The sequence below is a fragment of the Felis catus genome, chromosome B3 (assembly GCF_018350175.1).
Source record: "Felis catus isolate Fca126 chromosome B3, F.catus_Fca126_mat1.0, whole genome shotgun sequence".
Taxonomy (NCBI): Eukaryota; Metazoa; Chordata; class Mammalia; order Carnivora; family Felidae; genus Felis; species Felis catus.
The window spans coordinates 106226668-106252758 of NC_058373.1; the positions used below are offsets into that span (position 1 = coordinate 106226668).

Below are 26091 nucleotides of genomic sequence, written 5' to 3' on the forward strand. Positions count from 1 at the left end.
ATTCGGCAAACATTTATTGATCATCCTCTGTGCCACTGACTATTCTCAGTACAAGGGTAACAGAGCAGAACTCTTGTTAAGCTTACATTCTGGTGAAGGAGATAAGGGGTCTGGCTTCCAGTCAACATTTAAGCACCCCAAAACACACTGCATTCAGAATATAATTTGCCGCAAGAAGAAATTAAAAGATATTCTGCCCAAATGCATCATGTCCACAAACAAAATATTGCTCTGTACGCAAAATGTGCGTGCAGTAAATGTGCCAAGGCAGCCATGCTGCCAGACCGGAGGAGTTTGGTGTAGGACCTCAGAGAAAGGACTTATCGAGACTGGAGAACCCACAGATTTGTTCACTCCATTCAGAGGTTTCACTGGGTTGGTAATGGAGGCAGTAGTGGCTTGGGTATTAAAATCATCACTTTCTGTTCTGACCACCCAATGCTCAGGAATGCTAAACTCTAAAGTCTCTGGGAACTCTGAAAGCACGGGCTTTGGATATAAATTTGGCACTCACCCAGTTTTAAGAGAGAAACAGTCAAATGCTAGAAACTACTGATAAAAAGAATCTAGAAAATGGCATCCAGTACTATAGAAGGTGTAGATGCGGAACTGTTTATAAGCCTGTTGTAGGGTCTAATCATGCAGCCTTGATCTTGTCCCAGTCTGTGTGGCTTGTTGGAAGCTTTTGTAGTAAATCAAAATGAAAACCCTGTAAGTCAAGTCCAAGTCATCATTCCTGCCCCTCGTTGAACGTGAATCACTGTTTGTAGACTTGCCTAGTTCAGCTGGTTTCCCGTAACTCTCAAATGTTTTTTTTTTTTTTTCCAACGTTTTTATTTATTTTTGGGACAGAGAGAGACAGAGCATGAATGGGGGAGGGGCAGAGAGAGAGGGAGACACAGAATCGGAAACAGGCTCCAGGCTCCGAGCCATCAGCCCAGAGCCCGACGCGGGGCTCGAACTCACGGACCGCGAGATCGTGACCTGGCTGAAGTCGGACGCTTAACCGACTGCGCCACCCAGGCGCCCCGACTCTCAAATGTTTTAACACACTGAATTGTAACTATCTATTTATTTGCGACTTCCTCAGCTAGACTATGAGCTTCCTAAGGACTTGGGGCAGTGTCTTTTTCATCTCTGTATTCATTGTGCCTTCCCCAAGGCCAGGGATTCAGTGGGGGCTTAAAACATTTGCTGAGAGTAGGGATGTAATCAGCAAGACGGAGAGTGGTGAGTGAATACGAGAACAGCACAGGGTCATTCGGGGCCTCGTAGACGGTCAATAGATTAAAGAGAATTTTTAGAATCAGTGTTTTCACATAGTCATCCATTTGCTTACCCATTACTAACGTAGCAAAAACAATTCCAGGTATTTTAGTAAATAATCTATGTCATCTTGATAGGAAGACAGTCTTGTGGAATATTTCCATGGGTAGACGAAATGCCTTATGAGATTGTTTCGAGGGCGAGAAGAATGAACATGTATTGCATGCGTGCAGGTTACTGATGATGGTGCCAGGGCTCTGGAGCACATTTACCTTTCCAAAGTGCATTAGTACCTCTTATGCCACTTTAATTCTGCCAAAAAACACTGGTCCTCATACTGGTAGATAACTGCTGTGATTTAAATGATGGAAAAAATTACCCAGAGAGGTAAAGGAATGTTTCCCTTAGTGTCTTATTGCTGTGGGATGGTTTTGATTTCTCTAGCTATGGGGGCGCCTGGGTGGCGCAGTCGGTTAAGCGTTCGACTTCAGCCAGGTCACGATCTTGCGGTCCGGGAGTTCGAGCCCCGCGTCGGGCTCTGGGCTGATGGCTCAGAGCCTGGAGCCTGTTTCCGATTCTGTGTCTCCCTCTCTCTCTGCCCCTCCCCCGTTCATGCTCTGTCTCTCTCTGTCTCAAAAATAAAATAAAACGTTGAAAAAAATTGATTTCTCTAGCTATGAAGAGTTATTAAAAAAAATATAGAACCTCAGTTTCCTCATGTATAAAAGGAACATAATATCTTATCCACCTTAAAGGTTACTGTGAGCATCAAATGGGACTGAATCCCCCTCCCGTGGCACTGTGCAAAACCCTTGGGACCCACTGATACAGATCCTCACCTTGAGGTCAATGTAGTTTACTGGAAAAAAATGATACAATCGATACAAGACAGACAGACCACCTAATGTTTTAAATGGGTAAAAAACTTGAACAGGCACTTCACAAAGAGGTATATGCATGGCCAACAACATATAAATAGATGCTTCATTAACCATCAGGAAAATGCAAATTAAAACCACAATGGGACACCACTACACCCTCCCAGAATAGTTAAATGGAAAAAAAAAACCAAGGTTTGGTGAGAATGTAGAACCAGTGGTGTTCTCACAGGCCCCGCTGGGAGTTGCAATTACTTCAACTTCTTGAGAGATGGCACTGTGCACTAGAATGGACAGTCCACATCCCTATGGCCTTGAGATTCCACTTGAGGGGTATACCCCACAGGAATATGCACGTATGTTCCCCCGAAATACATGTACTAGAATATTCATGGCAACACTATTTCTAATAGGCCCAATTAGAAACTCTCTCACCCCCCCCATCCACAAAGTATATAACTGTAGTACAGTCATATACTTGAATACTATACATCATTAGGGATGAACAAACCATACTACACTCAATAATAAAGATGAACCTTACAAATAGTATTGAGCAAGAGTGCATACTGTATCATTCTATACATATAATGTTCAGAAACAGACAAAACTAACCTTTGGTATTAGAAGCCAGTATAGTGTTACCCATGTGGGGAGGCCAGTGACAGGAAGGGACACAGAAAATATCTGGATACTGTTAGCGCTTTGTTTCTTGATCTGCATGCTGGTTACCCATGGGTGCTCATTATGTGTTTCACTTATGATTTGTGCACTTTTCTATATGTACTTTAAGCTTTATTTATTTATTTATTTATTTTATTTTATTTATTTAAAAAAAAATTTTTTTTTCAACGTTTATTTATTTTTGGGACAGAGAGAGACAGAGCATGAACGGGGGAGGGGCAGAGAGAGAGGGAGACACAGAATCGGAAACAGGCTCCAGGCTCTGAGCCATCAGCCCAGAGCCTGACGCAGGGCTCGAACTCACGGACCGCGAGATCGTGACCTGGCTGAAGTCGGACGCCTAACCGACTGCGCCACCCAGGCACCCCTATGTACTTTAAGCTTCATTTAAAAAGTGTTAAGAGCTATACTCTCCTTTTCTCCCATAACTATTACAGGTCTCGGCAACCAGTCAAACCACCATGCAAAGTGAAGTGCTCGTGAACTTACTTTTCTTAATTTTTCATTTTCCAGGAGCAAAGCATCTACTTTTAAGTCATGTACGTAGATTTCATTTTCTAAGTTCTTGAGAGTTTCAAAATGGCTTTTGATCTTATGGCTTTCTTGGTCTCGTAAGTATTTGAGTTCGTTCTTCACTTTTTCCTGCTCCAACATAAAACCCACAATCAACTCAGGGTTAAATAATCAGGACACCAGTGTATTAGATTGCCCTGAACCACATTCAGAGATGGGGGTCTAATTAATTCCTGCATTATCAGCAGAGGCTATGTGGGAAAACTTGATGTTTAAAACTCCACAGTTGATTCGCTTCTGGGAAGATGGTGCAGAAAGAGGATGCTGAGCTTATCTCAACCCATGGACACACTGAGCCACATCTGTGTAACTATCTGTGAAAGTGGCCTGAAAACTGGCAGAACAGACTTTCACAGAGAGGGGCCACCCTGAAAAGGGTAGGGGTGGTAGAGACTGGTTAGGAACCCAAACCATGGCAAAAATAACCACAAACAGGAGAGACACCACAAGAAGCCAGAGGAACAGACCCCATACCAGGCACCCCAGGCATGAGGGACTCACAGTGGGAAGACAAGTCTCCATAATATTGCACTTTGAAAAACAGTGGGGTTTAACTTCTTGAGTCTTTACGATCATCAGGGTTTACTTCCAGTACTTTAAAAAACAGTAGGCTTAGCTTTGGAAGAGCTGGAGGACAATAGGAAACTGAGTCCCCACCCTTAAAGAGTCAGCATAACAAATGACACAACATAGAAACAACTGTTTCAAAAGTAAATCTATGCAGATGTATTTACTAATCTCAGAATGTATGCAGAACGCCCCCAGTCAGAGAAAAAGGGATCTTTAGGAGACCGTTATAGAACAAAAGTGCTAGCGGACGCCATTTCTCTTCCTCCCCCCGCCACCCCATGCTAGTTGGCCAGACACTTGCAGGAAACAGCAGGAATGTTCTCCACCTATCTTGCTGGCAACTAGTGCCCTGCCCCTACATTCCTGTGCAGATCAGCCACTCAATCTGCCCTACTCCAAAGGCATCCCTCGAAAATGGCTCCAACCATGACGCCAACCATGACACCCTGCAAAACAATCCCAGCAGAGACCGGCACCACTCCAAAGTGACTCCTTCCCTGGGGAGAGAGGAAGATATCCACACATACCAGTGTACCCACAGTCCCAGTAGCTGAACCTTATGGCAGCAGCACAATGAGAGTATGCCACTGATCAGTGAGACTGCAGCCCCAGCAGACAGACTGGGGGCAGGCATCTGGATCGGAGTGTGGGCCACACGCACCATAAAGCCTCTCAGAGGATGAGGGGGAGCACCCTACAGTTCTATGCAACTATAGCTTCAGCAGACAGACTGAGAGCAGGCGTCTGGTCTGAATGCTGACACCACCTAACTAGAAGCCATCAACAGCCCCAGACTGTCTCTTTAACGGCACAGAGACCAAACCCTTCCTGGTGCACCGACAGCAGGCAAAAAGGGCCATTACAACTGACCTGACTGAAGGCAAACATGGCTCAGCCACAATAGTGGGCTGCACGCAACCCACAAAGGAGATGCCACTGAAATGCCTGGTTCTGCTGAACAGGGAGCACTGCATCACAGGACACCATAGGACCTCTTCTTCATAAGGCCACTACTTGTAGCTGAGTTTTCTAATACATAATAAGAAACAGAGTTAGACAGAATGAGGAGACAGAGGACTATGTCCCAAATGAAAGAACAGGATAAAACCACAGCAAAAGAGCCAAATGAAACAGAAATAAGTAACATGCGTGATAAACAACTCCAAGTAATGGTCATAAAGATATTTACTGGACTTGAGAAAAGAGTGGAAGAGCTCAGAGAGACCTTCAATAGAAATACAAAATATAAACAGAACCAGTCAGAGTGAAGAACTCAATAACTGAAATAAAAAATATACTAGAGGCAATCCATAGCAGACTACAGGAGGCAGAAGAACAAATCAGTGATATGGATGGATGCATGTTATGGAAAACAGCCAAGCTGAACAGTAAACAGAAAAAAAATATAATAAAAAATGAGAACAGGCTAAGGCAACTCAGTGATATCATCAAGCATAATAATACTCACATTATAGGGATCCCAGAAGAAGAAGAGAGAGAGAAGGGAGCAGAAAATTTAGTTGAAGACATAATAGGTGAAAACTTCCCTAATCTGGGGAAGGCAACAGACATCTAGATCCAGGAGGTATAGAGAACCTTCAACAAAATTAAACCCAAAGAGATCCACACATAGTAATTAAAATGGCAGAAAGTAGTGATATATATAGATTTTTAAAAGCAGTAAAAAAAAATTTTTTAATTAATGAAGTAAAATAAAACAGTTAAATACGAGGGAAACTCCATAAACCTATCAGGTGTTTTTTCAGCAGAAACTTTGCGGAACTGAAGGGAGTGGCATGATATATTCAAAGTGCTGAAAGAGGGGCATCTGGCTGTCTCAGTCAGTAGAGCATGTGGCTCTTGATCTCTGGGTCATGAGTTCAAACCTCATGTTGGGCTTAGAGCCTACTTAAAAAAAAATAAAAGTGAAATCAAAGTGCTGAAAGAAAAAAAAATGCAACCAAGAATAGTCTTCTCAGCAAGTATGTTATTCATAATTGAAGGAGAGAGAAAGAGTTTCCCAGACAAACAAAGTTAAAGGAGTTCATGAGCACTAAAGAGGCCTTACAAGAAATGTTAAAGGGAACTCTTTGAGTAGAAAAAAAAACCCCAGCATATCAGGAGTATGAAAACTATGAAAGGAAAAAATTTCACAGGGAAATGCAAACATATAATAAAAGTACATTAATCACTTATAAAACCAGTAAGGAGGTAAAACACAAAAGCAGTAAAATCAATTATATTTATAAAAATCAGTCAAGGGATACACAAAATTTTAAAAATATAAAGTATGACATCATATACATAAACATGGGGGTTAGTAGAAATTCAGTGCTTTTAGAGTGGGTTCAAATTTAAGTGACCATCAACTTAATATGGAGTACTATACACATAAGAAATTATACGTAAACCCAATGGTAACCACAAATCAAAAACCTGTAACAGACACACAAAAAATAAAAGAGAAATGAATCAAAGCAGAACACTAAAGCTTTCAAACTCTAAGGGAAGTGAACAAGAGAAGAAGAAAGGAACAACCATGAAACAGGTAACAAAAATGGCAATAAGTACACACCTATCAATAATTACTTTGTGTGTAAATGGACTATATGCTCCAATTTAAAACCATAGAGTGAATGAATGGATAAAAAACAAAGACCCATCCATATGCTGCCTATAACAGATTCACTTCAGACCTAAAGACACATACAGAATGAAAGTAAAGGGATAGAAAAACATAGAATAGAAGCAAAAAGAAAGCTGAAGTAGCAATGTTTATATTGAGCAAAATAGACTTTAAGACAAAGACCAAACCAAGAAACAAAAAAGGACACTACATAATGATAAAGGGAGTAATCCAATAAGAGGTTATAACATTTGTATCAAACAAGAGGGTATAGCAATTGTAAATATCCATGCACCCAACATGGGAATACCTACATAAGGCAACTATTAACAAACAGAGGAAGAAACTGTTTCTTTCTATTATTGTTGTATAATAATAGCAGGGGACTTTAATACTCCACTTGCATCAATGGATACACCATCCAGACAGAAAATCAACAAGGAAACAGCTTTGAATGACACATTAGGCCAGACAGACCTGACAGGTACATTGAGAACATTTCATACAAAAACAGTGGATTACACATGGAAACTTCCCCAGAATAGATTATATCTTAGGCCATAAAACAAGTGTCAATAAATCAAAAAAGTCTGAAATCAAATCACACATCTTTTCTTACCACAGCAATTTGATACTAGAAATCAATCGCAAGAAAAAAATCTGGAAAGAACATAAATACATGGACTTAAATAAACTACTGAACAATGAATGGGTCAACCAAGGTATCAAAGAGGAAATAAAAAAATACATGAGACAGATGAAAACACAGTGGTCTAAAATCCTTGGGATGCAGGAAAAGCTCTTCTCAAAGGAAAGATTACAGTAACAGAGGACTACCTCAAGAAGCAAGAAAAATGTCAAATAAAAAACTTTACCTTACACCTAAAGGAGCTAGAAAAAGAACAAAGCCCAAAGCCAGTAGAAGGAAGGAAATAATAAAGATTAGAGCAGAAATCAATGAAATAGAAACTAAAAAAACAATAGAACAGATCAATGAAATCATGACCTGGGCCTTTGAAAAGATCAATGGAATTGATAAACTGCTAGCTAGACTCATCCAAAAAAAAAAAAAAAAAAAAAGAAGACCCCCCCCCAAAAAAACCCAGAAATGAATGAGTAGAAATAACAATGGACACCACAGAAATACAAGGGATTATAAGAGAATATTGTGAAAAATTACATGCCAAAAAATTGGACAACCTACAAAAAAATGGATATATTCATAGAAACATATAACGTCCCAAAACTAAATCAGAAAAAATAGAAAACCTGAACAGATCAATTACTATCAATGAAATGAAATCAATAATCAAAACACTCCCAATAAACTAAGTCCAGGACCAGATGGCATCAAGGCTGAATTCTACCAAATTTTTTTTTTTAGTTTGTTTGTTTGTTTGTTTGTTTATTTATTTATTTTATAGAGAGAAAGAGAAACTGTGAGCAGAGGAGGGGAAGAGAGAGAGGGATAGAAAGAGAGAATCCCAAGCAGGCCCCATACTGTCAGTGCAGAGCCTGACACAAGGCTTGAACCCATGAACTGTGAGATAATGACCTGAGCCGAAATTAAGAGTTAGATGCCTAACCGACTAAGCCACCCAGGAGTCCCTCTACCAAACATTTAAAGAAGAGTTAATACCCATTCTTCTCAAACTATTCCAAAAAATAGAAAAAGAAGGGAAGTTTCCAAATTCATTCATTTTGATAGCAAAACCAAATAAAGACATTATAAGAAAAAGAATCTACAGACTAATATCTCTGATGAACACAAATGTAAAAATCCTCAACAAATTATTAGCAAACTGGATCCAACAGTACTTTTATTCCAGGGATGCAAGCATGGTTCAATATTCATAAATCAATCAATGTGATACATCACATCAACAAAAGAACAGAGAAAAACCATAGGATCATCTCAATAAATGCAGAGAAAGCATTTGACAAAACACAACATCCATTTGTGATAAAACCTCTCAACAAAGTAGGTCAAGAAGGAACATACCTCAATATAGTAAATGCCATATATGAAAATCCCACAGCTAACATCTTACTAAATGGTGAAAAACTGAGAAATTTTCCTCTAAGATCAGGAACAAGACAAGGATGTTCACTTTCACCACTTTTATTCAACATAGTGCTAGAAGCCCTAGCCACAGCAATCAGACAAGAAAAAAGAAATAAAAGATATCCAAATCAGTAAGGAAGAAGTAAAAATCTCATGATTTACAGATCACATAATACTATATACAGAAAACCCTAAAGACTACTACAATTGATAAATGAACTCAGTCAAGTCACAGGATACAAAATTTATTCACATAAATCTGTTGTATTTCTAAACATTAATAATGAAGTAGCAGAAAGTAAAATTAAAAAAACAATCCCATTTACAGTTACATCAAAAACAATAAGATCCATAGGAATAAACTTAACCAAGGGGGTGAAAGACCTGTACTCTGAGAGCTATAAAAACACTGATGGAAGAAATGGAGGATGACACAAACTAATGAAACAATATGCCATGGTCATGGGTTGGGAGAACAAATATTGTTAAAATGCCCATACTACCCCCAAAAAATCATAAATTTAATACAGTCTCTATCAAAACAAAAACACTTTCCATAGAACTGGAATAAATAATTCTAAAATTTGAATAGAACCACAAAAGACTCCAAACTGACGAAGTAATCATGAGAAAGCAAATGAAGCTGGAATTATCACAATTCCAGATTTTAAGAGACACTACAAGGCTGCAGTAATCAAAACAGTATGGTACTGGCACAAAAAGAGACACAGATCAATGGAAAAATAGAGAACCCAGAAATAACCCATGCTTATATGGCCAATTAATCTATGACAAAGAAGGCATGAGTATACAATGGGGAAAAGACAGCCTCCTCAATAAATGGTACTGAGAAAACTGAACACCTTACATGCAAAAGAATGAAACTGGATCACTTTCTTACCCTAAACACAGAAATAAACACAAAATGTATTAAAGACCTAAATGTCAGACTGAAAACCATAAAATTACTAAACAAAAACATAGGCAGTAATTTCTTTCACATCAGCCATAGAAACATTTTCCTAGATAGGTCTCCTCAAGCCAGGGAAACAAAAACAACAATAAACTATTGGGACTACATCAAAATAAAACATCTTTACACAGTGAAGGAAATCATCAAAACAAAAGGCAACCTACTGAATGCAAGAAGATATTTGCAAATGATATATCTTATAAGGGGTTAATATCCAAAATATATATAAAGAACTTTTTTTTTTAAATGTTTAGTTTTGAAAGGCAGAGAGACAGAACACTAGTGGAGGAGGGGCAGAGAGAGCGGGAGAGATAATCTATCTGCAGCAGGCTCCAGGCTCTGAACTGTCAGCACAGAGTCCGACATGGGGCTCGAACTCATGAACTGCAAGATCATGACCTGAGCTAAAGTTGGACGCTTAACTGACTGAGCCACACAGGTGCCCCTATATAAAGAACTTACAAAGCCCAACACCAAACAAGCAAACTAACAATCTGGTTAAAAAATGCACAGAGGACCTGAATAGACATTCTTCCAAAGAAGACACACACATGGCCAACACACACACGAAAAGATGCTCAACATCTCCAATTATCAGGGAAATGCAAATCAAAACTACAATGAGAAATGGTGGAATAGGAGAATCCTAAGCACACTTCATCCCACAGATACACCTAGATAACACCCACATCGGTGCAAATACCTCACTGAACAACCCCAAAACTGTCAGAACAGACTCCACAGCTAAATGTAGAGAAGAGGCCACAATGAAGAGGAGAGGAAGGGCAGAGACATGATCAGGAGCCAAACTGATCCGTGGGAGGAAGGGACACCACAAGCATACAGAGGGAAGAGGAAAAGACTCCTCACCAGGCACCCCAGGCAAAGGGGACCAGCATTAGGAAGACATATTCCTGTAACATATGGCTTTGAAAACCAGTAGAGTCTAACTTTGTGAGTTCTTACAGTTAGTGTGTTTACGAATCAGTGGGTTGGGCTCTGGGATGGCTAGAGAACAATAGAAAACTGAGTTCCTGCCCTTAAGGACAAAGCCCAACAAACAGCCCAGCTGACATACAGCATGGAAGCAGCAGTTTTAAAAATGCCTGGGGCATACAGGAAGGATATTTATTTATTCATCTCAGAACTGTGCTGTAAGGACAGGGATGGTTGAGCGATTTCTCCAAGAAAAAGAGAGCTGGCAAGCACCATTTCCCTTCCCACCCCCTCCCACCCCAGACTAGATACATAAACACCCTCAGGAACCAGCACAGCGCAAATGCTTTCCACCTAGTTTGCTCTTCCTCAAACCTCTCCCCTCCAACTTGGTGAGGCAATTTTCTAAAGTGGCTCCAGGTCCCCTTCCACAGCAGACTGGCAGTGACCTTGCTGGCACCACATGCCCCCCCCTGCATTTTCTGCAGAGCAGCCCTTGGCAGTTGTCTAGGCCACAAGTTCTCTCCTGCAGCAGACCAGTGCACAACTTTCTAACAATGTGCACCCACCCCCACATGCTCTTATGGACTTGTCCTTGGCAGGAGTCCGTCCAAAGTGGTGCCACAAGCTGACAGTGTGCAAGCAGCCCCAATGGGGACAGCACCACTCCAAAGTGACTCCTGTTCCTGGAAGTGGGGAAGATAACTGCATACATTAGTCTGAAACCCCAGCAGTGGGCTGGGGGCAGACATATGGTTTACCTTCAGGTCTCATCCACCAATGAAAGCTTCTCAGAGGACAATACAGGGAGAGCACCTTGGCGTTCAGTGCTACCACACCTCTGGAAAATGCCTGGTCTGACTCAGCTCAAGTCCACAGCAGCCCTAAACTGGCCCATGAACAACACAGGGATCAAGTCCTGCCAACAACAAGCAGAGAGAGCCACTGAAGACACCTGGACTAAAGGCAAATGCAGCTCCAACACAGAAGTAGGGTACATGCAACACATGTAGGAGATACCCGTGAAGTGCCAGGTTCTTGTGAACAAGGGACACTGCACTACAGGGCACTACAGGACTCTTCTTCATAAGGCCACTGCTTTCAAGATCAGGATATGCAGCTGACTTTCTTAATACAGAGGAACAGATACCCAGAGTTCAGCAAAGTGAGGAGACAGAGGAATATGTCCCAAATGAAAAAACAGGACAATATCACAGCAAGAGACCTAAATCAAATGGAAATAAGTAATATGCCTAATAGAGAATTTAAATCAATGGTCATAAAGATACTCACTGGACTGGAGAAGAGTGGAGGGCGCCAGTGAGACCCTCAACAAAGAGAAAACATAAAAGGAAATCAGAGATGAAGAACACAATAACTAAAATAAAAAATATGCTAGTGGGAATACTTGGTAGACTAGAGGAAGCAGAAGAATGGATCAGTGACCTGGAGGATAGAGTAATGGAAAGCAATCAAGCTGAACAGGAGAGAGAGAGAGAAAAAAGACTAACAAAAATGAAAATAGATTAAGGAAATTCAATGACACCATCAAGCATTAAAACATTCGTGATATAGGAATCCCAGGAGAAGAGACAGAAAAGAGGGCAGAAAATTTATTTGAAGATATAAGAGTTGAAAACATCACTAATCTGGGGAAGGAAATATACATCCAGATCCAGGATGCACAGAGAGCCACTCCCCCCCAAATCAATCCATAGATATCCACATCAAGATACATAGTAGGGGCACCTACTATGGGTTAAGTATCCAGCTTTGGCTCAGGTCATAATCTCTCAGTTTGTGAGTTCAAGTCCTGCATCCAGCTCTGTGCTGACAGTGAGGAGCCTGCTTGGGATTCAATCTCTCTCTCTCTCTCTCTCTCTCTCTCTGCCTCTACCCCACTTGTGTGCTCTCTCTCTCTCTCTCTTTCAAAAATAAGTAAATAAACTTGAAAAAAATAAAGTTAAAAAAAAAGACACCTAATAATTAAAGTGGTAGAAAGCAGTGATAGAGAATATTTAAAGCAGCGAGAAAAAGGAAACAGTTGCATACAAGGAAAACCCCATAAGGCCATCAGCTGATTTTTCAGCAGAAACATTGCATGCCAGAAGGGAGGGGCTGATATACTCAAAGTGCTAAAAGGAAAAAGCCTGCATCCAAGAATAATCTACTCAGGAAGGCTATCATTCAGAAAGGAGTTTGGATAGTTTCCCAGACAATCTAAAGTTAAAGGAGTTTATGACCACTAAACCAGCCTTACAAGAAATGTTGAGGGGAATTCTTTGAGTGGAAAGGAAAGACCATAAGCAGGAGTAAGAAAAATAGGAAGCACAAAAGTAGTAAAATTAAGCATATCTATATAAATCATTTAAGGGATTCACAAAATAAAAGGATATGAAGTATAATACCATATACCTAAAACATTGGGGCAGGGGGAAGGACTAAAACTTGACTGCTTTTAGAATAGGTTCAAACTTAAGTGACCATCAACTTAATATAGACTTCTATATGTATAAGATGTTATACATAAACCTAATGGTAACCACAAATCAAGAACTGGTAATAGATATGCAAAAAATAAACAGAAAAAATCCAAGTATATCACTTAAAAAAGCCAGCATACTGTGAGAATAAAGCAAGAGAAAACAAGAACAGAGAAGAATTACAAAACAACCATACAAGTAACAAAATAGCAGTAAGTACATACCTATCAATAATTACTTTGAATGTAAATGGACTAAACACTCTAATCAAAAGACATAGGGTGATGGAATGGATAAAAAAGCAAAACCCATCTGTATGCTGCCTACAAGAGACTCATTTCGGACCTAAAGATACATGCAGATTAAAAGTGATGGAAAAGCATTTGTCATACAAATGGAAGTGAAAAGAAAGCCAGGGTAGTAATACTTATACTGGACAAAATAGACTTTAAAGCAAAGACTCTAACAAGAGGCAAAGAAAGACATCATGTAATCATAAAGGGAACAATCAACAATGGGGATATTTGTAAATATTTCTGCACCCAACATGGAAGACACAAATACATAGCAGTTAATAACAAATATAAGAAAGTAATCAATAGTAATAGAATAATAGGAGACTTAAATACCCCCCTTGCATCAATGGCTAGATCATCCAAACAGAAAATCAATATGGAAACAGTGGCTTTGAATGACACATTGGACCAGATGGATTTAACAGATATATTCAGAATATTCCATTCTAACACAGTGGAATACAAATCCTTTTCAAGTGCACATGGGACATTTATCAGAATAGATCACATGTTAGGCCACAAAACAAGTCTCAACAAATTCAAAAAGACTGAAGTTATTACCATGCATCCTTTCTGACCACAATGCTATGAAACTAGAAATTAACCACAAGAAACATTTGGAAGGAACACAAATACATGGAGCTTAAGTAACATGCTACTAAACAGTGACTGGATCAACCAAGAAATCAAAGAGGAAATTTAAAAAAAAAAGTGGAGAGAAATGAAAAATGAAAAATGGAAACATAACAGTCCAAAATTTTTGATATGCAGCAAAAGCTGTTCTAAGAGGGAAGTTTATAGCAATACAAGCTTTATTCAAGCTTTACACATAAAGGAGCTAGAAAAAGAAGAACAAAGCCAAAAATGAGTAGAAGGAAGGGAATAATAAAGATTAGAGCAGAAATAAATGAAATAGAAACTGAAAAAAAAAAAACAATAGAACAGATGAATAAAATCAGGAGCTGGTTCTTTGAAAAGATCAACAAAATTGATAAACCTTTGGCCAGACTCATCAAAAATAAAAAAATAAAATAAAGAGAGAGAGAGAAAGGACTCAAACAAAATCAGAAATGAAAGAGGAGAAATAACCACAGAAATACAGAGGATTGCAGGAGAATATCATGAAAACTCATATGCCAACAAATTAGACAACCTAGCAGAAATGGAAGCAAATAACTTTCCAAACTATATAACTTCCCAAAACTAAATCAAACATTCAAAAAAAAAAAGTTAATACCTATTCTTCTCAATCTATTCCAAAAAAAAAAGAAAAAGAAGGAAAGCTTCCCAATTCATTCTATGAGGCCAAGTACCACCCTAATACCAAAACCGGATAAAAGCACTATAAAAAAAGGAAGCTACAGACCATTATCTCTGATGAACACAGATGCAAAAATCTTCAACAAAACATCAGCAAACTGGATCCAACAGTACATGAAAAAATTATTCACCAGGATCAAGTGGGATTTATTCCTGGGAGGCAAGTGTGTTTCAATATTTGCAAATCAATTAACATGATACATCACATCAACAAAGAAATGGAGAAAAATCATATGATCATATAATCATTTCAATAGATACAGAAAAAACATTTGACCAAGTGCAATATCCATTCATGATCAAAATCCTCAACAAAGATGTGAAGAGAACATACTTCAAACATAAGAAAGGCCTTATATGAAAACCCCACAGCTAACATCAGACTCAATGGTAAAAAACTGATAGCTTTCTCCCTAAGATAAGGAACAATACAAGGACATCCACTCTCACGTTTTTTTAACATAGTACTGGAAGTCTGAACCACAGCAATCAGACAAGAAAAAGATATAAAAGGCACCCAACTTGGTAAGGAAAAAGTAAAAATGTCACTATTTGCAGATGACATGACACTCTACATAAAAGCCCTGAAGAATTCACCAAAAACTACTAGAATGGATACATGGATTCAGCATGTTTGCAGGATGCAAAATCAGTATACAACCCATTGCATTTCTATACACCAATAATGAAGTAGCAGAAAGAGAAATTAAGAAGATAATCCCATTTACAATTGTACCAAAAATAATAAAATACCTAGGAATAAACTTAACCATGGAGGTGAAAGACCAGGACTATAAAACACCAATGAAAGAAATTGAAGATGACAGAAACAAATGGAAAGATATTCCATGCTCATGGATTGGGAGAACAAATATTGTTAAAATGTCCATACTACCCAAAGCAATCTACAGATTTAATACAATTCCTATCAAAATACCAACAGCATCTTTCACAGAGCTAGAATTAGATCATCCTAAAATTTGTATGGAACTGCAAAAGATCCCGAATAGCCAAAGTAATCATAAAAAGGACTGGGGGTATCACAATTACAGATTTCAAGATATACTACAAAGATATTCTACTAGATCTTGAAATCACAGATTTCATATCCTATAAGATATACTACAGATTACTACTGTTCTGTAGTAATCAAAACAGTATGGTACTGGCACAGATAGACATAGAGACCATCAGAACAGAATAGAGAGCCGAGAAATTAGAACACAATTGCATGGTCAATTAATCTTTGACAAGGGAGGCAAGAATATGCAAAAGATGGTCTTCAACAAATGGTGATGGGAAAACTGAACATCTACATGCAAAAGAATGAACTAGATCACTCTTAAACCATAGACAAAAATAAACTCAAAATGCATTAAAGACCCAAATGTAAAACCTGAAACCAGAAAAATCCTAGAAGAGAGTACAGGCAGTAACTTCTCTGACATCAGCTCCTGAGGCAAGGGAAACAAAAGCAAAAATAAACTATTGGGACTACATCAAAATAAAAAACTTCCACACAGCAAATGAAACAATCAACAAAACTGAACGAGAGCCTAATGAAGAGGAGGAGATATTGCAAATGACATACCAATGGAGGTTTAGCATCCAAAAATAGAAAGAACTTCTACACTCAACACTAAAAAAACCAAGTAATCCAATTTAAAAATGGGCAAAAGACATGAATAGACATTTCTCCCAAGACATACAGATGGCCAACAGACACATGAAACGATGCTCAACATCATCCATCATCAGGGAAATGCAAACCAAAAACATGAGTGGGATGCCTGGGTGACTCGGTTGAGCATCTCCTTCTTGATTTTGGCTCAGGTCATGATCTCGCAGTTTGTGGGATCAAGCCCCTCATTAGGCTCTGCACTGACAGCACAGAGCCTGCTTGGGATTCCCTCTCTCCCTCTCTCTCTCTCTCTCTGCCTCTCCCCCACTTGTGCTCACTCCCTCTCAAAATAAACAAACATTAAAAAAAAAAAACCCAAACCATGAGATATCACTTCACACCTGTCAGAATGGCTAAAATAAAAAACTCAAGAAACAACAAGTGTTGGCAAGAATGTGGAGGAAAAGGAATACTTGGGCACTGTTGGTAGGAATGCAAACTGGTACAGCCACTGTGGAAGACAGTATGGAGATTCCTCAAAAAATTAAAAATAGAACTACCCTACAATCCAGCAATTGTACTACTGGATATTTGCCCAAAGAATATGAAAATGCTAATTCAAAGTGATGTATCCATATCCATATCCATATCTCTATATCTATCTCTATATCTCTATATCTATATTTATACCTACATCTATCTCCTATGTTTATTGCAGCATTATTAACAATAGACAAGATATGGAAGCAACCAAATTGTCCATGGATTGATGAATGGATTTAGAAGATGAGGTACATATGTACAATGGAATGTTACTCAGTCATTAAAACGAATGAGATCTTGCCATTTGTGACAACATGGATGGACCTGGATTGTATAATGCTAACTGAAATAAGTCAGAGAAAGACAAATACCATATGACTCACTCTTAAATGACATTTAAATTTTTTTTTCAACGTTTATTTATTTTGGGGACAGAGAGAGACAGAGCATGAACGAGGGAGGGGCAGAGAGAGAGGGAGACACAGAATCGGAAACAGGCTCCAGGCTCTGAGCCATCAGCCCAGAGCCTGACGCGGGGGCTCGAACTCACTGACCACGAGATCGTGACCTGGCTGAAGTCGGACGCTTAACTGACTGTGCCACCCAGGCGCCCCCAGAATAAGAGATCTAAAAAGAACCTTAGGAAGCATCATCCCATCTCTACCTCATGAATAAGAAAACTGAGGTCCTCCCCCCCAAGGATATGCTCATGATTACATGTTAGTTGCATCTAGAGTCTCGCTCTCTGTATACACACGCGCACACAGACTGTATTATGGTTTGTATATATCAGTATTCCAATAAAAGCAAGAAGAATGAATACACTGACTCTTTACCGAGTTGCTGAAAAATCTTGAAAAGTCTCTTGCCATTTGAGAAGTGTAATCGTTCAGTAAATTCTGCTCCTGCTTTTGTGCTATATAAAAGAAAAAGAAAAAATAACTTCCCACAATGTTTAGTTTAAAAAATTAATCAAAATAAGGCATGTGTCTAGTTTTAAAAGTCAAATACTATGGGGCACCTGGCCGGTTCAGTCGGTTAAGTGTTTGACTTTGATTCAGGTCATGTTCTCACAGTTGGTGAGTTCGAGCCCCTCATCAGGCTCTCTGCCGTCAGCATAGAAACCACTCTGCACCCTCTGTGCTGCTCCCCTGCCCGCCCCCTCCCTGCTGGTTCTCTCTCTCAAAATAAATAAATACACTTAAAAAGAAGTTAAATACTATTATAAGGTTTAAAACAAAAAATAGAAGTTAGATGTTTCCAATGCAGTGCAGTATCTGACTCCTCAGAATCAACAACTTTTAAACTCAACTTTTTCTTCTTCTATTTTCTTAAAAAATGCTTATATGACTATTTCTTGATTTGTCACTTTAAGACACTTTCTATCTTCTTCCTAATATAGAAAGTAGCACACTTACTCTCACCCCTACATCCCCCACGTGCACTTCTAATCTCCCCATAAAGTCATGTTTTTTAAAGCGAATTTTAGCTATATTTTTAAAAAAGATTTTGTTTTTAAGTAATCTTTACACCCAACATGCGGCTTGATCAAGAACCTTCGATCAAGAGTCACATGCTCTACCAACTGAGCCAGCCGGGTGTCCCTAATTTTAACTATTTAGATCATTATGACAATGTAAACATTCACAGATGAGACAAATGGTGTCGTATGATTATTCCTCCCCTCCTGTATAATTTGTTGTTTTTCCTGGAGCTAAAAATACCTCATTTTTTATTTCCTTAGTTTTCCATGTACACATTAATTCATATCTAAATCTATAATAGAATTATAAAATCTTTCCAAATATTACTTCCCACGTAGTCAAACACCTTAGGTGATCTACCAGTTTCATATCTCTTCCCTCCCCCACCCCCCCTTGCCCACCGCCGCCTTCTCTTTTCTGAGCACTTGGGACTTTCCTTTGCATTCCCCTTATGTTGGACCCCCTGTTTCCTGAATTTCATGTCCTTTTCAATTTATTCCGAGCAAATTCTGTACTAGCTTCCTGAGACAGAGTAAATGAGATATTTTGATATCTTATATATCTAATCATGTCTCTATTCTCTATACTTGACTAATAGTTTGGATGGGTATCTAATGTTAGATATTATTTTCTCTCAGAATTTTGAAGGCAATGTCTTTTTTTAGTATAATAGTATAATAGTACAGTTAAGAAGCCTAAAACCATTCTGATTGCTCATCTTTTTTTTTTTTAATTTTTTTTTCAACGTTTATTTATTTTTAGGACAGAGAGAGACAGAGTATGAACGGGGGAGGGCAGAGAGAGAGGGAGACACAGAATCGGAAGCAGGCTCCAGGCTCCGAGCCATCAGCCCAGAGCCTGACGCGGGGCTCGAACTCACGGACCGTGAGATCGTGACCTGGCTGAAGTCGGACGCTCAACCGACTGTGCCACCCAGGCGCCCCTGATTGCTCATCTTTTGAGTGAGATCTGCTTTTTCTCTCTAGAAGCCTTTGGAATATTCTTTTTTAGCCTGAAATCCCACAATGATGTGACTTACTGTCTTTTCCTTTAGAAATTGCACTGGGGATTTGATGGGCCTTTTCAAATAGGAAACTCATATTCTCCAATTCTGAGAAATATTTTTGTATTATTTCCTGGATAACTTTATCCTTTCCATTTTCTTTTCTGGCCTTATATTAATTAAATATTCAACATCTCAGAATGGTTTTCTAATTTTCTTACTCTTTTATCCTGTTCCTCAACTCCTTATTTTGTTCTATTTTTTGAGAGATTTCCTTTTCTTATAATCCTATTGAATTTTAAGAGTTTCGTTGTCAGGGGTGCCTGGATGGCTCAGTCGGTTAAGCGTCCGACCTCGGCTCAGGTCATGATCTCACTGCTCCCGAGATCGAGCCCCAACAGTCAGTCTCTGTGCTGACAGTTCAGAGCCTGAAGCCCGTTTCAGATTCTGTGTCTCCCTCTCTCTCTGCCCCTCCCCTGATTGTAATAAATAAACATTAAAAAAATAAATTAATAAATAAATTAATTAATAAAAATTAATAAATAAATAAACATTAAAAAATTTTTAATAAAATAAAATATTGGTTATATTTTTTCATTTCTAGGAGCTCTTTCCTGTTTCTCTGTTCTTTTTCATACATGCAATATATTTTTTCTCTATGGATGTAACTTTAAGATATATTCTTGAAAACATATAGAATGTATATTTTCTTTAATATATAGACTATATATACATTATGCATAATATATAGAGAATAGACATTCTCTAAGAAGATGTATCTTTAAAAGCATTCTTATATTCATTGTGTCATCTGTTTCCACCAACTTCTGTTTTTCTGTCTGCTTTAGTTTCTGCCTTTCACATTGGAGTTTTTCCTGAGGTGTCTGGTGATCTTTGACTATCTAACCCTATTTAAGCATGAGGCACTAAAAGGCTCAGTGCCTGGGTGGGTTTCACTGTACAGTGATCAGGAAGGGATCAGGAAGGGACCATTTTGTCGGAGGATCCTCAAATGTTAGATTATGTGGGGCTTTTCTCTGGAACTGTTTAGTTTCCTTAGAGAAGAATCCAACCATCTCCTTTTCAAGAGGGGGAAGGGATTACAGGACAGTCACACACACAATGGGCTGGGAGCCTTCATCAAGTTCAGCAGTGGAAGGGGGTCTCTGTATAGCGTCTGTCTTCCGCCCTCTGTCATATCTGATATCCTGCAGTTTAGAACCCCCTGGTCTGACTTCTCTGCCAGCACTGGGAGGAGTAGTCAGTCGCTCAGCTGCACAGAAGATGGCATCTGACCTGGAGGTCTAACCGCCTGTTATAAAGATTTTCAACCAATCTTCAACCCTGTGACTCATTTCAGCTTCCCAGTATCAGGGTCCTCCAATGCCCAAGACTTGCCAGGTCCTTGCTTTCATGGTGTGCTTTTTTATGCAGGCACTTGCTAGTCACACTTCCCTTCCTGTTAATTCTTCTAGCCAATTCTACCTTCTAAAGATTTGTTGATGTTTATTTTCTGCAGATATCTTCTCTGCCAGTCTCTGTACTTGCGAGTCATAATTTTTCTCCCTAAAAAAATATTTTACACGCATTTTTATGAAATTTCACTAGGGAGCACAGATAGATGCATGTTTTACGCATAACATTGAACTGAAAGTCGTTAAGTCATCACATTGCTCTTTGTGTGTTCTGAGCCACTTCTATCCTCTGTAAGTCTCACTGCTGGCAGGTGAAGCATATTTTCCTACTCTGGAGCGCATTGTTCTTATGTTCCCTTTCTCTGGTCTTTCCCTCTTTTCTCTCCTTTCTTCAGTATTTTCTTTCTTTGCCTCAAGAGAATCAGCACTTGCAATATATGGAAATACATTGCTTATTTTCAAACTCCTCATGTTTCTTACATCCTCTACCTTAGTGCAAGAAGGGATGGGAAGAAGCTTGGGAGAACAGAAAATTGGGGGTGGAGTACATAGGTTTCATGACCCTTCTTTTTTTTTTTTTTTTTTTTTTTAATTTTTTTTTTTTCCAACGTTTATTTTATTTTTGGGACAGAGAGAGACAAAGCATGAACGGGCGAGGGGCAGAGAGAGAGGGAGACACAGAATCGGAAACAGGCTCCAGGCTCTGAGCCATCAGCCCAGAGCCCGACGCGGGGCTCGAACTCACAGACCGCGAGATCGTGACCCGGCTGAAGTCGGACGCTTAACCGACTGCGCCACCCAGGCGCCCCAATCATGACCCTTCTTAAAGCAGCAAAAGACCAAGAAAATCTACCTGAGTCGACTAAATGAGAATCTGACAAGAATTGGAAAATCAACTGAGGAATGGCAAGCAGACCAATTATTCAAGGTACTTATTCTTATAATCTTATATTCTTAAAAAACCACTTTCCTTGGCAATGACCACTATTCGCTTTTATTTTTGAGAGAGGGTGTGCATGTGCGTGCACGCACGCAAGCAGGAGAGAGGGAGAGGGAGAGAGAGAATCTCAAGTGGGCTCCATGCTCAGCACCCAGCCCCACATGGGGCTTGATCTCATGACCGTGAGATCATGACCTGAGCTAATATCAAGAGTCAGACATTTAACCAACTGAGCCATCCAGGGCCCCCCACCACTATTCATTTTTAAATATTTGTTTTACATTTCAACATATTGGATTTCTATATGATTATATCTTTTTGACACAGACTATTTCGATGTCTCTCCCCATATTCATCTTTGCCAGCTGTTTATTCCCATCACAGTGCACATTTTTTTTTGGGCTCCCGTTCTAGTCCTTTCTGTAACTTTTGATCCTGGTCTTCTGGTTTTCAGGGTACTTTTTCCATCTAGAAAACAGAAATTCTGGAAGCTTTTCTGCTTAACAACCTTGTGGGACTTGTTGGTTAATGATACTCTGCTTCCCAAATGCAAGACAAAACTCACACCTCTAGAGATGATTCTGGATTTATGAAATTTTGGGTGCAGAGTTAGATGACTACATCCTATTTTTCTGGAGAAAATAAGTATTTTTTATATTTAATATACATGATTGTGCCCTGTAACAAAATGTAAAATATACATACTTTGAGACACATTTCACATCCTCTATAAAGCCTCCATTTCTAAGACTAGCTCTTATATATCTTTGCCTTAGGGGTGAGTTAGGAGGAAAAAAAATCTGACGACTACCTACTTGGTAAATGGTTAGAGTCATAACTGGAACAAGATAGAATATTCAAATTCGTGTTAAGAAACAGAAAAAAAGAATCCCACTTGGCAGCAGATAAAGGTGCTATTTCTACTTTTACCAAGGAGAGACAGAAACCACATTATATGGTTGTCACTAATTCTTAATTTTAAAGTCTCTAAAAGAGAAAAGGAAACATTTGACAAGGGCAACATCAGGGCTGCGGTGTAAAGAAGAAATTAGTAGATGGGCCAAAAACTAGAGAAGAAAGAGTTAAAGGCGATGGGAAAAGTTTGCAGAGTTCCATCACTGGCTCACGAATGATGACCCACCTTGAGTTAGGGGATATCAGTGAAATCCTTACCTGTCTTAACGTTAATTACTGAGACTTCATACCTACCTGTAATAAAATGAAGGAGCTCTTCCAGTGTTCCAGCTTTGCTCATATATTCTTCTTCTGCCACTTGAAGTTGCGGAAGACGCTCGACTAGTTCATCTTCCTTTACTCTGTTACTTTGCGTTTCCCTAGCGAATCTTAGCTTTAAAGAAAATGAAGCTAATTGTGAGGCATGATTTTAGAGAACGGACACAATTTACACTCCAGAGTATAATGTAAGTTCTTTGAGAGGAAGAGCCCTGTCTTAGTGTCCTCTCATCGTGAGGTGCATACAAAGGTATCCGGCATATCCTAGATATTCGAAACATATTTGTTGGCTGATTCAGAGAGTCTCTGGAAATCTATGAAGTAAGGAGATTACATTCAATGGCCTCTCCAAGGAGCCCTTCATTTCTCTAGCTCTATTGCTATGATTCCATTAATGCTACCATGTAGGTACCCTAAACACCTATTTGAGAAAATCTCTCTTGAGCATATTTTACAGAAAAACAAACAAAAAACAGGCAGCAACGGGACACCTGGGTGGCTCAGTTGGTTAAGTGTCTGACTCTTCATTTTGGCTCAGGTTGTGATCTCACAGTTTGTGAGTTCAAGCCCCACACTGGGCTTTGCGCTGACAGTGCGGAACCTGCTTGGGATTCTGTTTCTTCCTCTCTCTCTCTGCCTCTCTCTCTCTCTCTCTCAAAAAAAAAAAAAAAAAGCAGCAAAACAAAATATACATAAGTCCTAAGAAAAGTGGATTAAAAAAGAAATGGGGAGGGGGTAGAAACAAGTGGATATATTGTTACAATAAATGGGCAAAAAGCACCCAAAACAAAACATGAAGATGCCTGCTTAATTATCCAGGTTTTAGTTAGCTGGACCTCTCTTAGCAAGTCAGGATGGGTTTAAAATGGTGATAAAGCAGTGACAGCCAGCTGATATTTACTAGCCATTTTCCTGTCCCTCGATATCAGGACTCCTCAGTTCTAGCTCAGCATCTGGCTGCCAGCTAGACTGATTTCTCAGCTTTCCTTGCAAGTGGGTGCGACTAATGGTTTTGTGAGCAGAAGCGGTGTGGGCCGCTTCTGGGTCCTCCGCCTGCAACAGGAAGCAGTACGTGCCCCCTTGGTCCTTCCCTCCCTCCCCTGGCTGGAAAAGAGTGAGAATGGAAACTGCCACTTGGATCCACAGAGATTAGCCTCAGGCTGAGGATGGCAGAGCTGCCCTTCCAACCTTGGGCCCCTTCCCTTTGGCCTATAATGGGAGAGAAATTAACCTCTCTCTTCTGTAATGACCACGTCAGGGCGTCTTCTCAACTAGATAGTTAGACTCTTAAGATCTGAATAGGCCATACTTGACCCAACTTATTCTTAACAACTTTTTCGCTTTTTACCTTTAATCCAGGTTGCACACATACATAATCTGAAGGAAATCCCGGGCGCCACCAGGGCAATGCCAGGCATGCGTCTTCAGTGGGAGGGACCTCACACCACAGCTGACCAGAGGCTACTGTCCTTCGACCCCAGCAAAGTGGTAACTCAGATGTAAGAGGAAGATACCCACATGGGTGGGTGTGATAGGCACCTTGGTTTTGAAGCCTCATGTCCAAATAGGAACCAACTTCTCTTGGGTATACCCTCCAGGTCCCCAAAAGAGACGTGCCTACTTAAAAGAGGCACCAAACCCAGGGAAGCCCAATGCTCTAGTTTCCCCACCAGTTATTCTCCCGGTCAAGATGCGGCATACCCATCATGGGTCACTGTTTACAAACAATGTTGCCTGACGATACAACTTTAGTTGTCTACCTTTGCCAGGGTCTAGGGGAATGACCCAGAAGGTTAAGCCAAGGTCAATTTCCCAATAAAGAAGAGAGGGTTGGTAACCCTTTACTACACATATCCTGCCTGTGTTCACTGTATTTTGGCATCTCTGATAAAGCAGCCTGTCTGCACCCTAGTTAATAGAGCGATACACCAGCCTGGTATGTTCCCTCCCAAAGTGCAATGAGAATCCTTAGGGATAAATATAGAAAGATCAAAACACATGTAAAAACACCATAATTTAAACACATTACAATGAGGCATCAGGAGTAATTTTCTCCACACTGCATGTTAAGAAATTCAACTGTGTAGGGGCGCCTGGGTGGCTCGGTTGGTTAGGCGACCGTCATGATCTCGCTCAGATCATGATCTCGCAGTTCGTGAGTTCGAGCCCTGCGTCAGGCTCTGTGCTGACAGCTCAGAGCCTGGAGCCTACTTCAGATTCTGCTCTCCCCCTCTCTACCCGTCCCCTGCTCACGCTCTGTGTCTCTCTGTCTCTCAATAATAATAAATAAACATTAAAAAAATAAAGAAAAAAGAAACTCAACTCTGTATTATCTATACCATGTTCTCTAAGAGAATTGCGTGAGGGTCTAAGGAAGTATGTGAATGCATTAATTTGTTCCCATTGCCTACATTGACTTAAGCTGCCAGAATTTCCCTGACAAGGAACCATGCTGTTGTTTCATGCTTTGAGGGAGGGTTTGGGTACCAGATGCTGGGGCATCTCAGACAAGTTGGTGTTCGTCTACCGGCTCAGGCAGGCCCACTGCTTCTTCAGCTCCTTCAAGCTTCCCTGATTCTGGAGCCACCTGCACACTTAGCTCAGTGGTAATGGGCTCAGGCTTTTGCTGCAACCCCTTGGAATTGGAGCCTTGGAAAAGAGAGAGACTGATGCAGGTCCCACCCCTGTTCATCAGGATGAGTTCCAGCTCATCCTATAACTTCCTGTCCATCTTTCCTTCCCAACTGCCTGTCCCACAGCCTTCAGGCCCCAGCTCCAGATGGAAAGCAGACAGACTCTCTAGACTGTGTAACCAGCCACCACGATTCCAGAAGGTCAAATCCTTTAAGAAACCTCATTTCTGGTGGCGCTGCTTCTCTGACTGAACTCTGCCAGATATAGGGCTGTAGGACCCCGCAGATCCAATTCATGGTCAAGGTGTCAGCACTAGGTCAGAATGATGTAGAAGCCTGTGGCAAGCTCCAGCAGAATTGTAGCCGAGGCCCCCAGGTATTGGAGCCAAGTCTACAGAGGACTTAGTCACAGTACTGCCTGGGGGAAAAATGCCTCTGGAGATTTGGAAATTTATATTCTGAACCAGTGACTAGCATCCAGGACTGTTTTCCTTAGACAAAATATATGGGTCAGGGGCCCAAGTGGTAGTGGACTTCTTACTATTAAAT

General features: G+C 40.0%; 1 protein-coding gene across 5 annotated transcripts in view; it reads right to left on the minus strand.

The window, feature by feature from the left end:
• CCDC175 (coiled-coil domain containing 175) overlaps window positions 1-26091 on the minus strand; it is a 77793-nt gene that overhangs the window by 9867 nt on the left and 41835 nt on the right. For all 5 annotated transcript variants that reach the window (XM_045059984.1, XM_011283246.4, XM_045059985.1 and 2 more), the window contains 3 exons: window positions 22886-23024; window positions 17671-17750; window positions 3318-3470 (listed from right to left, as the gene is read on the minus strand). In XM_045059984.1, coding sequence (XP_044915919.1) covers window positions 3318-3470; window positions 17671-17750; window positions 22886-23024 — 372 coding nt within the window. The remainder of the gene's footprint in view (window positions 1-3317; window positions 3471-17670; window positions 17751-22885; window positions 23025-26091) is intronic.